General features: G+C 38.4%; 1 protein-coding gene across 7 annotated transcripts in view; it reads right to left on the bottom strand.

Annotated features, from left to right (window-relative positions):
- The window catches only part of ralgapa2 (Ral GTPase activating protein catalytic subunit alpha 2), a 95610-nt gene extending 80485 nt beyond the window's left edge, over positions 1-15125 (bottom strand). For all 7 annotated transcript variants that reach the window (XR_012599764.1, XR_012599767.1, XR_012599766.1 and 4 more), the window contains exon 1: positions 14836-15125. Coding sequence is in view for 3 of the 7 variants with exons in the window: in XM_074691361.1 (XP_074547462.1) it covers positions 14836-14941 (106 nt within the window). In the remaining 4 variants the exon portion in view is untranslated. The remainder of the gene's footprint in view (positions 1-14835) is intronic.
- Positions 15126-15335: the final 210 nt, after the last annotated feature.

Below are 15335 nucleotides of genomic sequence, written 5' to 3'. Positions count from 1 at the left end.
TGTTAGGCACCATGTACTTTTATTAGCCCTGTTAAATCGGCTGCCACAATTGAGTATTTTTTGCTTGTATTCTTTAATCAAAACTTGAACATGTCTTTCTTACCATAAGAAATTTTGAATTTACACTGATAATTGTGCAAGAGGTGTACCTGTGACAACTAAAAGATGGAGAGAGTAAAGAGAGGATGTATGTATAATGATCATGCAACTCTAAATTGAATACTTTTGGGTGCACAAAGACTTGAAGGAGGTGGCTCAATTTTATTTTTTTTTAATACTGCTCATTCTTCTCACAGGATTATCATTTTTATGCACTCCACTCCTCAGACTCACTGCTCTCCATCTGCTTATTCCTCCCAAACTGACCTGCAGAGCGTGTAGGATAGCGGAGCTCTGGTGGGAATAAAGGAGGAGTTCTGACAGGAAGCAAGAGTCTCAGATCAGCTCCATCGACCTTCTTGAAAAACTTGACAAGACAGTGATAAGGCTTCAAGTAGTACAACTCAGACAAAAGTAGGCGAAATGTAAAGACAAAGATTGATCTGCTTTGAGTGGTTTCTCCTCTGGTTGGATAAACTATGTCCCATACCCATGAAGGCAAAGTGGTGTCTATGATCGTCAGTTCGCCTGTTTCAGATCTCGCTACATTTTCTTTTTGCTTTTTCACAGATTTTGATGATACATGTTGCTGTAAATCATATTATTGAAATTACGATGAGTAAGGATAGAAACAGGACATCAGATGAGATTAAATTTGGCAATGCTCAGCAGACCAACCACAGGGCTTCTGCTCATTTTCTTCTGTATAGAAAAGAAATGTCTTTTAGTTAAGGTTTAGTCAAGAGGATGCAGATGCACAATGCTTGACAGCAAAACTAACCCTGATATCCAGCTAGACCCTCCAGTGGCCTACTTAAGCTCCTCAGGTGACAGCACAAAAGAGACTGAACCTGATCTTCTGGTCGAAAACATCCAAGGGATGACACTAAACTCTCTGAGCATGACAAGATAACTGTGTCCTTTAACTGACACCATGTCTTCTACAAGACCTTCACGCTATAGATAGGAAAACTGAGGCAGGTGAACAGCAGCTGCAGAGAGCAGTGATCACATAAGGCTGTTGAGAAAACCTTGCGCCAAACACTGGTGACTGGGGATGAATGGGCTGATAGCTTTACCTCTCCTGGACTAAAAAATAGAGCCAGCAAAGGGCTGACTTATGTTTGCAAATGACATTGTGTGTGATTTTCCTGTGGTGTGAGGTGTGTTTAGACAGATTTTGTCAGGTCGGAGCCGCTGGGCAGGCCTCCGATTGAGATATCGAAGATAATAATGAACACGTTTAATGTTTGCGACTAGAAATCCTGTAGTGTGTGGGGTTCTCCGAGAGGAGTCAAGTGCACACAGTGTGTTATGTCACGAGTATATTAACCTGAACAAACCACTGTAAACAATCAGCCTCGTTTTCCCTGACAAAAAAAATGCTGACAGCAACAACTTAAAAACTTAGACCAACGACATTCACTTGCAGAAATAAAAAGTCGAGGCCAAACAGACAGACCCTGACAGGTTTGGGTTTGATGATACAATTCTCTATTGTTATATGTTTCCTGGTAACTGTTGGTAAGGGGCAGAAGTTCAAACCTCATGTGACTGGAAAATAATAATGTGCAGCCAGAGCTATGTGCTAAAAGGGCAAAAAACTCTTTGACATGATGGCAGATTTTATAAACTCACCATCAGATCCTCAAGAACTCAACAGAAAATATCCAACACATGTTGGTTAAAGATTGGCTCTTATTTCCTAATCTCTGGGTGAACAGACAACACTCTGACAATTCATATTCCCTGACATTGTTGAGAGCTGATTTGTAGTTTCTAGTGCCAGGGGTGAACAGGTCAAAGAAACTATTGAGCTCCACACACTATTATATAATGCTACCACATGCCCTTGATACATAACACTTTTACATAAGGTAATGACAGAGAGAACAAAACCACCCATCTGAAGGGAGAAGCAGAAGTATTGTAAGCTCCACCTAGGCCTGTCTCGATAACAAATTTTGCTAGACGATAATTTTCCAAAATATTATTGCCGATAAAGAATATTATTGTCGATATTATTTTGATTACTTTTTTTCCATTTTTTCATTGATGTAATTATGATAAAAGGGATAATAAAGTGAGTACACCATATCAAAAGCAAGAAACGAGTATTTAACTGTAATTAAAAGGTCAGGATCTTTTAAATAAAATAAATTAAACAAAAAATATAATAAATTTAACAAACAAGAGAAAAAAAATACAATGAAAATGAAATGGACTCTCTTTTAGAAAAAAATACATGTCAATGAAATTAATTGGTACTAATCAGAAAACAATAAAAGATAGACCCTGTCTCTAAAGAAAAAATGAAACTCCCCAAAAAAAACCAACAATAAAAACTATAGCCTAAATAAAAGGGAGTTTATACAGTTCCTGAATTGTTTGTAACATGTACTTTTTCCCAGTCAATCCGTACTGTCTGTCAAACATTTTTAACAATTCTGGCTTTCAACCATATTGAAGGGCTGCATTTCTTTGGCAATGTAGCTGTCTTTGAGCGCCCACCATTGGGCGCTTTTATTTCTATTTACTTTGCAGACCAAAAGCCTCAATAAGAGCGGACTGTCAAAGAACAAGGCTCCGCTGCACCTCCCCCTCTTCTTCGTCGCCACTATTTTCAAACAAATGCGACATATCAGCTCGTTGGTGTTCATGAGCTCACACTTTGTTCATTCTGATAAAAAACAAAATATTCCCACACTGGGACTGTGGCAGGCGGCTTAAGAACCGTATCTTTCGTGCCATCACTCTTATTAGCGCGTGTTTCCTCCTTACCCCTCAGGACGCTCGCTTCAGCTCTCTCCGTGTGTAAGCGCGAGCAGCCCCGTCTTCACCCCAAAGATCGCATTTTTGACAGATGCTCACTCAGCTATAAATCTGCTGAATCCGCTATAGAACCTATGCACCCCGATGTTAGGAAAGATAGACGTAGTGAGCCATCTTCTCATTCAGCCTCTTTGGTCAAAAGAGAGAAGGAAAACAAACATGCATGCATGAATCAGTTTATCGAGGCTGGCAAACTTACCGAGGACATTTTTTTTATCGTTCGGTTAATAGATTTATTGATTATTGTGACAGGCCTAGCTCCACCTAATTCATGTTGAAGCTTTTCTGTTGCTTGCCATTCTAATGAACTGGTGTTTAAGTTCGTTTGCCCTGCAAAAGAGAGCACACAGCCGTGTGCACATAGGGGTTGTTAGCCAATGGGTGAAGGTCAACAAGTTCAAGCATATGGTGTATTTACACATTCAAACCAAACTTCAGGTTATTCTGCACACAGCTCCCTGTTTGAACTCAATCAGCACACAACACGTCCTGTGAGACCTCACGATCAATGTTTAAAGCTTGTGCTGAACCATGTTTAACTTTAAGGGAACATACAAAGTATGCATTTATATCCCCTGAGGCTGGGTCTTTAATATGCCATCTCATACGAAAAACAGTCAAATCAGGCCTTTGATCAGACCCACACTCATTTGCATTAGACTAAGCTGGCTAATGTTGCAGGTGCACTTGCTCCTTGCCAGTAAGAAGAAGAAGAGAGAAGAGACTGATACGTTTTCTGGCAGTACATTCAAATCAGACACAGAGGACTCTTTAAGGGCCCCAGCAAAGGGATGCCTAGAGGGCACTGTTACATAGTGGAAGAGACACAGGGGTGTTAGCTAATGTGGCAGCTGCTGGATGCACCATATATGTGACGGTACTCTTATGAGATGATGGTGAACAGAATCCAAACGAGAATTTTTGAAAAGAGTACACAAATATAATCATTTTAAAAATCAGAAAGCTGTTCTCAATTTGCATTTTTATCATACTGGAATAAGAATGACAGATTCATTCTTTTAACATTTCAAATAACACAGAAATTACAAGAGACTTTAATATAAGACAATGTTCTGTTAATGATTAAAATCATATCAATCCCTGTTGATTTCAGAGAAAGGAAACAGCACAAACTTACTCCACCTTTTTTCTTCGTGTCTCTGTTCCTAATTTACTAAGAAGCTAAGAAATGACATGACATGAAAAAAACTCAGATAGATGATGCTGTTAATATTTGACCACAGTGCCAGAAAAAAAATCAATCATGAATTTATGGAAATGGTCTGGGGAGGGCAGGTCTGTCACATGATGCCATCAGCACTCAGCAGTATTACTGTGTAACACGTAGCAGGTAGAACAAGCTCTGAGGACATAAAGCTCCTGTGATCTGGGGAAGTCATTTATGACCGAGAACTCTCGAAGCCAAATTGATGTTCTGTATCAGGAGGTCAAATGGGGCCATTTCATTCTTTATCAGTCTTTTTTTTCTGTATTAGTGTGGCTTTATCTTCTCAGGGCTAGTTTAGTTAAGAGCTTATGATGTTCAGATAAACTGTGGAATAACATCAGTCTAAGTTGGCAGTATGTGGATCTGAAGAAAGCATGAAAAACTGACCAGGCCCTGCCATGCATCATCCTCCATGAGCAATGCATTAAGAGGATGATTAACATACTTCCACACTCTAGCAGAGGAGCAAAGCATGCAGCTCTGAGTTGACAGAACAGGCAGTACTGGCAACAGGCTTCTGATGTCTTTGAATGATCACTGTGAAGCTGATGATTTTTAACACAGCTATCAGCAGCACTAAACAAATCAAAGATATGTAAGCATGGTGAGACTTTTCCTGCATCATAACATCATCATGCACATAATTTCATTAGGATGCCACTGTGCCAAATGTTGCATGAATGCCTCTCAACTGGCAGTCAGTGTCTCGCTGTGTAACAGATTGGGGCCTATGGGTCTGTGAAGAGCACAGTGTGAAAGAGTCATGGCAGAACTGGCAGACCTGACCTTAACCCAGGCTGAGCTCACACATGAGAGAGTGGCTTATCTCAGCAGCTTAACACACTGTCGAGCTGTTAAACCGGCAACTTTCACTCTTCCTCTCTCCACTGTGGGGTCCCTAAAGTCTATCATTGCCATTGTGACATGTCTCCCATCCTAAAAAATACAAAACTGCCTTCCTTTATATGGAGTTCAGGTCGTATCCAAAGAAAAAGGCAAATAAAACTGTTTTAACATGCTTTGAACTGATGTCACTGCACTGAAGTCTCTCTCTACACACAACAACTGAGTACAGGCAAACTTTAGCAGTTGTAATTGTATGTGTCTGATGTATTTCCTCTCCATTTTCAAGTATATATCTTTCTGATTAATGCATAATAATTAGGCCTGTCACGATAATCAATAAATCGATCAACCAAACGATAAACAAAAACGTCCTCGGTAAGTTTGCCAGCCTCGATAAACTGGCACGTGCATGCATGTTTGTTTTCCTCCTCTCTTTCCACCAAAGACGCTGAATGAGAAGATGGCTCACTACGTCTATCTTTCCTAACATAGGGGTGCATAGGTTCTATAGCAGATTTAGCAGATTAATAGCGGAGTGAGCATCTGTCAAAAATGCAATCTTTGGCATCTTTTGCGACGGGGCTGCTCGCGCGTGCACACGGAGAGAGCTGAAGCGAGCGTCCTGAGGGGTAAGGAGGAAACACACGCTAATATGAGTTTTGGCACGAAAGATACGGTTCTTAAGCCGCCTGCCACAGTCCCAGTGTGGGAACATTTTGTTTTTTTATCAGAATGAACAAAGTGTGAGCTCATGAACACCAACAAGCTGATATGTCGCATTTGTTTGAAAATAGTGGCGACGAAGAAGAAGAGGGAGGTGCAGCGGGGCCTTGTTCTTTGACAATCCGCTCTTACTGAGGCTTTTGGTCTGCAAAGTAAATAGAAATAAAAGCACCAAATGGTGGGTGCTCAAAACAGCTACATTGCCAAAGAAATGCAGCCCTTCAATACGGTTGAAAGGCAGAAATGTTAAAAATGTTTGATAGACAGTACGGATTGACTGGGAAAAAGTACATGTTACAAACAATTCAGGAACTGTATAAACTCCCTTCTATTTAGGCTATAGTTTTTATTATTTTTGGGGTTTTTTTGAGTTTTGTTTTTTCTTTAAAGACAGGGTCTATGTTTTATTGTTTTTGATTAGTATTTATTATTTTCATTGACATGTATTTTTTTCTAAAAGAGAGTCCATTTCATTTTCATTGTAATTTTTTTCTCTTTCTTGTTTGTTAAATTTATTATATTTTTTGTTTGTTAAATTTATTTTATTTAAAAGATCCTGACCTTTTAATTACAGTTAAATACTCTTAAGAAATTAAAGTTTCTTGCTTTTGATATGGTGTACTAACTTTTTTATCCCACTTATCATAATTACATCAATGAAAAAATGGAAAAAAAAATCAAAATAATATTGACAATAATATTGTTTATCGGCAATAATATTTTGGAAAATTATCTTCTAGCGAAATTTGTTATCGTGACAGGGCTAATAATATAAATCAAAATATGAAGGCAAAGTATGATGTGATTTTTTTTTCTCATGCAGCAGTTCAGAAGATATTAGCATCGTCTAATTGTCCAATCGGAGACTCAGCTCAGCTCATGTGACTGACAGCCACCTACAGCTGTTAGAAGGGAAGCTCAAAGCATGCATCATATCCATTGTGATTGCATCCAATGAACAGGCTTTATTTTACTGTATCAGGAACAGATGGGTGACATCCCAAAGAAAAAAAAACAGCTCCCTTGCACTGAAAAAAACAACAACACAACTTCTGTTTTGACATTTGAATTACAATCTGAAAAATCTGACTACTTTTCCAAGTCAATTTGATTAGGAGTGGGTATCGATTATCAGTTCCTGATAAGATGAGAAGTGGTTTGATCTGCCAACATCATTAGCCTTTATGCTCAACGATTCCCTTCAATTCTTTGTATTACACTGGAGCAGCAAGACCTTATGACGACACCATGTGACTGCCACATGTCAATCACACTCGTCAGTCAGCAGCAGAATTCACAAGACAACTGAGAGTTGAAACTATTGAAAGCTTGAATTGACTTTTCCAAAAAAGACGCCAACAACACAAATTGTAATTTGTGCAACACTATAATATCATGCAAGGGTGGTGACACCTCCAAAATGTTAAAACATTTATCGTCACACAGCATTAAATACTGAGGTGTCATGTCATGTTTATTTACTTATAAACTCAATAATGTGTTGTGGACACAGAAAACCTGTACAGCCTTCTTTTTTCATAGAAAATTAACAGGAGGATTTGATACAGGAATCGATTAAGAATCAGATAAGCAGAATTGATTAAAGCACTGGTATTAATGAGATCTTATTAATGGCCATCTGTAAATTTGATAATTAAGTGGTTCAAAGAGGAGAGCATATTCAGGCAAAAAGTGCTGTCAAAAACAAAGTTTTTTTCAATTATAACTAAACACAGAAATGTTGCCAGCCAGCGCTTAACAAGTGTGCTTCAACTGCAGGCTAAAGCTAAGTATTTATTTCCCAGGGCTTAAAACCTGGAAATCCACAGCAGATTAGCCGAGGATTGGGTATACAAAAAGGAAACATGAAATATCCACTTTGAGATCAGCTTTTGATTAAATAAAGTGGAGAAAAGTGGTGGTGTGACTGTTAACTGTATTACCTGGGCCTGTGCTGGCTATTACACAAGCAGGACAGGTAAACAGTTGAACTGGACAAACTGGTTTTTCACTTGCTGTGTTAAATTACACAGATATCATCCCCAGCAGAACACAGAGCACCAGTGTTTCCTATCTCTGGCTCTGTATCAGGTGAGGAGCTGAAAGAAAAAAGCCTTTCATTCCACATCATGTGATTTATATCAGACAGTATTTAAAATGTGGAAGCTCTCAAACCCTCGGACAGCCAAGCAACAAACTCAAAACAGAAAACACAAGATGCAGTCTTCATTTTTTGCCTATCAAGTGTGAATATTTATAAACATTTTATTTATGTCATATTTTTAAATATTTTATTTAGTAGTATGCAATCAGTTTGTTTATGAAAGTTTCTGATTGATCAAGAACAAAGCTCTAATAAAGTTGATGAAGATTTTGTTTTTTTGACAAAGTTTGCATTTCTATTGGGAAAGGCAAAATGGGGTATTTTTTTCTGCCATTATGCTGCCACCAGTGAAAGGAAAGGCACAAACAATGCATCTCAAAAGTAGAAATAAGATATTTTGTGTCCCATAATAGGTTGGACATAGTTCCTGTATTCTCTGCCTAACTTGTTTGAACTCTTCAACTCAGAATTCCCTGTTAAAGTTCTAGAAGTCACAGCATGTACCTGGGTAAATGCTAAAACAGTAGATTTCAGGCAGATAATGGCAGCCCGATCATAATAAGCAACTGTAAAGACCTTCCTATTCCTATGATTATGCTCAGCTAGGCCTGTCACAATAGCAAATTTTGCTCGACGATAATTTTACAAAATATTATTGCCGATAAACAATATTATTGTCAATATTACTTTTTTTTTCATTTTTTCATTGATGTAATTATCATAAATGGGATAATAAAGTAGACCATATCAAAAGCAAGAAACTTTAATTTCTTAAGAGTATTTAACTGTAATTAAAAGGTCAGGATCTTTTAAATAAAATAAATTAAACAAAAAATATAATAAATTGAACAAACAAGAAAGAGAAAAAAATACAATGAAAATGAAAAGAACTCTCTTTGAGAAAAAATACATGTCAATGAAAATAATTAATACTAATCAAAAACAATAAAACAGACCCTGTCTCTCAAGAAAAAACAAAACTCAAATAAAAAGATAACAACAATCAAAACTAAGGCCTAAATAAAAGGGAGTATATACAGTTCCTGAATTGTTTGTAACATGTACTTTTTCCCAGTCAATCCGTACTGTCTGTCAAACATTTTCAACATTTTCAACATTTCTGGCTTTTCTGGCAACCGTATTGAAGGGCTGCATTTCTTTGGCAATGTAGCTGTCTTTGAGCGCCCACCATTTGGTGCTTTTATTTCTATTTACTTTGCCGACCAAAAGCCTCAGTAAGAGCGGATTGTCAAACAACAAGGCTCCGCTGCACCTCGCCTTCTTCTTCTTTGTCGCCACTATTTTCAAACAAATGCGACATTTCAGCTCGTTGGTGTTCATGAGCTCACACTTTGTTCATTCTGATAAAAAACCAAAATATTCCCACACTGGGACTGTGGCAGTCGGCTTAAGAACCCTATCTTTCGTGCCATCACTCTTATTAGCGTGTGTTTCCTCCTTACCCCTCAGTACGCTCGCTTCAGCTCTCTCCGTGTGTACGCGCGAGCAGCCCCGTCACAAAAGATGCCAAAGGTCACACTTTTGTCAGATGCTTACTCCGCTATAAATCCGCTAAATCTGCTATAGAACTTATGCACCCCGATGTTAGGAAAGATAGACGTAGTGAGCCATCTTCTCATTCAGCCTCTTTGGTCGAAAGAGAGGAGGAAAACAAACATGCATGCACTGTCAGTTTATCGAGGCTGGCAAACTTACTGAGGACATTTTTATTTATCGCTCAGTTAATAGATTTATTGATTATCTTGACAGGCCAAGCTCAGCCTTCAGAAAAAGTATTAACAGTGTCCCTGACATATGTTTAAAAATTATAGTACTTTTAAAGTTTTCTATTTTAATCAGATTATTCCTTTTTTTCTGGTAGATTTAAAAATTATTATAATAATCAAATTATTATTCAATAACTTTCAAAAGGCATCATTAGTCTTTAATTTATATACAGACTAGTATTTTTCTCTGTGGTACAGAAAACTGCACGTAAATGTAAAATGATAACGATGCCTAACTCAGGGATTCAATAAACTCATGGTCTTTAATCTTCACCACAACAATCACAGACTCAGCATCAATCACCTTCAGTGTGTGATAGCCAGTAAAGGAAACTAGAAAACAGAAAGCCCAAAGACCATGAGAAGCTAATAAACCCATTTATGATTGCTTAGTATGGAAGTTAATCTGCACTTCACTTTAGCGCAGATACCATGCCTGCATAGTGTGGGATAAAAGACGATAAGAGCCACAAGTTATTCATAAGTCTAAGCTGAGTGTTTCACAAAGGAGGAGAATCAGAAGTCGAGTGATCTCAGCCTTTACTTTAGCCACACAGAAGACCCTCTCAAGAGCCCTTCCACTTTGGAGCTCATTGTTTCCTTTGGTGCTTCACCTTGTGCTTTCCTCTTGTAACAGCAGCGCTTTCAGTTGACCCTGACTCCAGCAGCACTTGGAGCACTTGGAGTAAAGTTACTGTAATGACACTATATTTCATTTCTTCTGAAGATGAAAATGTTGAGCTTCCTTAAGAAAAGTATCCTATTTAGCTGCTGTGAAAACTCAAATACTACTGCCACATGCACATCTCACTGTGATCATAATCAACAGCTGCACATGTTAGCTGTTTGTCCTTCAGGTCACCATCAGATTTAGAGATAGCTTGGTGATACAAGTCAAGGAGAACAGAAAGGAGGCTAACAACACCTGCTTCAGGTGTAGCTTGTTCTGTTCAGATGATTTTGATATTATTTTCCCTCCAGACAGTAGGCTTAAGCTCTTATTACGGCAAGACAAACTTGAGCTCGACACCAAATCTCTTTTTGTCCAAGCAGGACTAACTCATCTAAAGTAGCCTAACACTTTCTCAACGGAGTGAATAAACCACCCAACAGGTATGCCCCCAGAGAAACCTCCTGCCACTTTATTCTGAGATATTTTCTGCCTATCTAGCATTTTGCTTTTAACTTTAGACTTATTTTTGTATAAGTATCCTCGGTTATACACAACAGTGAACAATGCTGCCTGAAACAGAGGGATCGCTGTGTGTGCCTCCACCGAGAGAAGTGATCAGGTGGTTTGCTGGGCTCCTGTAATTAACAACCTAGCCAAATCCAGCCAGGCATGACCAGCAAATTAACATGCAGCAGCTTTCACACTCTATCCCACAGATCTGCTCAGTGAGCAGAAAACCAATACTGGGCCAGTCTGAAAATAGCCCAGACCACAGTCCTTTCAACTCCAATATCAGCAGTACTACGACTACTACATCAAGGTATATGCTAAAATCCTGGTGTTGATTTCAATACCTTTTTAAGACTTTTTCAAAAACCTTTAAAAAAGTTTTAAGACTTTATTGCAACTTACAGTTGTTGTTGGCATCCACTTTTAACAATTAGTTTACATTTTTACAGAAATGATGGAAGCTAAGGAGGATTAAAGCTTGAAAGAACAAATGAAACTAAAGGCAGGTTTATCGACACTCCCACAACAAGAAACAGCAGTTATTCGAGGCCAACTTGCTGAAGAAAAAGAGAAATTATTTAATCATTTTTAAAATTTAGGACATGTGCCAAAGATAGTGTGATTTGCTTTAATGTTGTATTTTATTTCTCTTTATGAAACTAGAAATGACGTTAATTTATAGCCGTGGTGTTTATACCGCTCACAGTCCTTATTGTTGTATTTTATTGTAACTAGAGTCTTTATGGTTTGTTCGTTATTTTATTCTTTTATATTTTTGTATTTTTATACTGACTCCATCGATTTCTGCTGTTAACACAACATTTTTCCAGTTTGGGATCAATAAAGTAACTCTATTCTTTTCTATTCTATTCAATTCTAGAACTTTATCGGCTGAATGTTTAACATCTCAATCAGGGGACAGTTGCAAGGAGGAAAATAAATGTTTATGGATATTTTTTGGGTCAAAGCTTGAACACCAATAAAACTTAATACTTCATAAAACCACAATTAAGACTTTTTAATACTTTTTAAGGCCCTTAATTTTCCCAAAATTGATTGATCAACTTTTAATACTTTTTAAGACCCCTCAGACACCCTGTACATTCAACAAGCTGGTTTTATACTTTGCCGGTTCTCATGTAGCAAACATACAGAGACAGTGAGATTAAGGTTGCAAACTTTTTGGCAGCAACTTTTAAAAAAGCTAATGACAAGTGAGTTTACACAGGTTTTTGACAAAAGTTCCAGTTTTCAAGAATATTTTGAAAATTCTTAACATTTTCTTTTTAGGGTTAAATGAATTCAGAGTAGCTTTTCAGAGTTAAAGAGAACGTAAATCACTACACGAGAAGACAGCAAACAACACAGCCCTAATGAGCACTTGTTAATTTTTACTGTGACAAATAACCTATTACTCCTTATATTTGAGGAGTGTGTATTGGGTTATTTTGTGGGATCAGCGATAACTGCTTCCTGTAAGTCCGATGAAATGGACTGGTTTACAAACATTCAAGATGCTGACAAAAGTAAAAAGAGGGTCCACAATATTCCCTGCAGTCCCTGTCCTGATCACCACAGCACCTGTCTCTCATCACTTTTTCCTGTCCACACAGGAACTAGCATCACCAGGAGGAAATCCTTCCTTGGCTGAAAGCATGCTGAAATCAGGCTGGTTGGGGGACGTCAACATGTAGGTCCTACTATCAGCTGCTGGAAAAACAGAACGCTCTTATCTCTAGCTGCACATGAGGGAAAGAAAAACAGATAGGACACGTAGAGCTGTGTATTGACCTCCACTTTGGCTGAACTACTCTTGACATTGAAGTTGTGCTGTTTAAGATAAAAAAAGGTCTGACCAAATTCAACAGTTTCCTGGAGCTTTGGAAAGTTTAAACCTGATACTCAATGTTGCAGCAGTACCACTTAGTGAGAAATCAATAAAACAGCAAACACTCTAATATTAAAGTGGTACAAGCAAAAACATGCTTCCGTTTTAGTTATGTATTTATTTTTTATTTGTTTTTTTTATGTGGGGTTGTGTGAGATGCAAGTCAATAGTAATTAGTCACAGGGGCTGCTGGTCAACGCTGCTGCTTTGTTGGGAAATAGACCAGAGGAGCTAGACAATCCACAGATGCAGAAAGGGTCAGCTCAAATATGACAACTTTTAAGAAAATCCAACCTAAATTCTGATGTTGAAGTACATTCATGCTCAATCTGGAGCATTTGGGAACATCTCTACGTTGCTTTTTTGTTTCTGCACCATTTGCCGTTTTCTTTTTGCACCATTTTTGGACACGACTTATACTTGTCCCCTCACTTACAACACACTGTTCAGCTGTTGGGGGCAGTGGGCTTCATAATAGACCAAAATACAACCAAACAAACCCCAAACCAGTTTTAAAAGCAGGTACAGTACCTTGTATTTATCTGTAATCTCCTCCCCTGACACAATTTGTGCTGCAGTTATAGAGTGTACAAAACAAGGACTTCGTCTCTGTGACATCACCTCTTTGTTTCCAAGGCTGAGTTTTGAAGTTTGAAATTGGCAGCTGCCATATTGGACATGCTAACTCAACCTAACTTCAGTTGACCAAAAGATAGGCCTTTTGGGACCTGTAACCAAAATAATTAGATAAGAAGAACAAAAAAAGCACACCTTACACTGTCTATGGATAGAAAATTGAGCTGTTGAGCTGAGAGTTTCTTAAAAACTAGCTAAATTAAATGGTGGAGGTGACTCTGCTTGCAGTGGTTGATAGCTTGCCTTCTACGCTTCCATGTTTACAAGCCAGTATGTCAAAAAGCAAGTGAAGTGACTGGTGTCCACAGCCATGTTAGCCACAGCCATACTAGCCACAGCCATACTTATTGACAAAAATGTTTACAACCCTACTTCAAAAATAAATAAATAATAACCATCCCAGTAACTAATGGTTCAACCTTAAACATACTGCAGGAACTTTGTCCCAAGGGACTGCTTTCACAGACTCCAAGTCCTATTAAGTTAAATGTTAACCAGTGAACCAGTGCAAGACCTCTGTGAGACCTTGGAATCATTCTAATTTGTGATAAACGCCCTTTTTTTAACATAGAATAAATATATATTTCAAAATATTTTAACTTTAATAAAATTTAATGAACCGTAGAGAAAACAACCTCGGTGTTTATCATTAACAGAAACGAACCCACAGGGCAACACAAGAAAAGCAGTCAGTTTAGCTATAACACTAGAACTGCACATCACATAATGCCCTACTGATAAATTTATTTCACTGCAGTAGGTTAATTTCATTCATTATCACTAAATGAAGAAAGAGTTGAAACAACAGCAACACAACACATTTATAACTGTCATAAAAAACTGCCCTTCCCTTTCAAACTTAATGTATCTTACATAACACAAGGCTCCGTTACCGTAATACGCTTACATTTTCGGTGTTTTTTAATGATGTATTTCGGAGTAAGTTTCAGAAGCTTGCTTGCTGCTGAGCCAGGCTACAAGCTAGATGAAAGGGTCACTTTAACTTAAAGTAAATAAACAGTTACTCATGTTTTCCCACGCGTTGATGGTTTAGTGAACTGGCAAAACTATTTACTTCAGAAGAGCCTGGTTGACACAGGACTGGATGACAAATGAATGATAAAGCATCCATCTGCTTCTCGGTGGCTCATGTACTCACCAGGCAGCATCAGTTAGCATCGGCTAACGAGTTAGCCTCGAATGGAGCTAGCTCATATTTGCTAGCATTCATGCCTTTAACAGTCTAACTTGTCTTTTAAAGGGGTATTGGGATGCGGCGGGGAAACGAATGGAAAGGATCCAACACTTTAAATTGCAAGGGGAATTTTATTTACCATTGTGAAAATCATTGTTACCTGTCCGCAAGCTTTTATTAGTCACCGTAGTGACAGCCAGCCAGCTAACCTGACGCGTTGTTTGACGTTAGCCGTTGGCTGTTGCCAGCTAGGCTAGCTCATCTAGCTAATTCTCAGCGATGCAGCATCAAAAGCCCGGTGACATTTCACTCACCTAACAGTGACCGGAGATGTTTTAGTCGGGTCAGTACATCCTTCTTTGGGTCCAAAACTTTCTGTGTAGATTTCTTGACGTCCCCATGCCCCCTTCGAGTGAACATTCCGCTGTAAAATGCAACCGTGGAAGCTGAAATCACCTGCGTTTCACCATACACCGAGCCTCCAGTGTGACTGTCACTTCCCTCACCACTACTCTATGCCTGCTCGGTAAACATTCATCCAACGGCCGCTGGTGTCCTGTTTTCTTTTTTTCAGTGGGTGTGTAAACACGGAAGCACAGACCGACAGAGGGGAACGGCTGAATGACACGAATACGCCTCTTTACTTGTTATATTGCATGTTGCACCTCCTAAGTTTTGTTGATGTATCTGTTTAATCATATCATTTTAGTCAAATTATGCTGCCTCTGTTTCTTTTTCCTTTGTAAAGCAGTTGCATTGTGCAAATGTGAGTTTACGTTTTGTGTGGTATTCTTTTTTCATAAAAGAAAAACAA

Source organism: Halichoeres trimaculatus, unplaced genomic scaffold (genome assembly GCF_033239565.1).
Source record: "Halichoeres trimaculatus isolate MK-OKI-2021-1 unplaced genomic scaffold, fHalTri1.1 fHalTri1_scaffold_17, whole genome shotgun sequence".
In the NCBI taxonomy this organism is placed as follows: Eukaryota; Metazoa; Chordata; class Actinopteri; order Labriformes; family Labridae; genus Halichoeres; species Halichoeres trimaculatus.
Note: the sequence above shows the minus strand (reverse complement) of the source record. Positions and strands in the feature narration are given on the sequence as shown.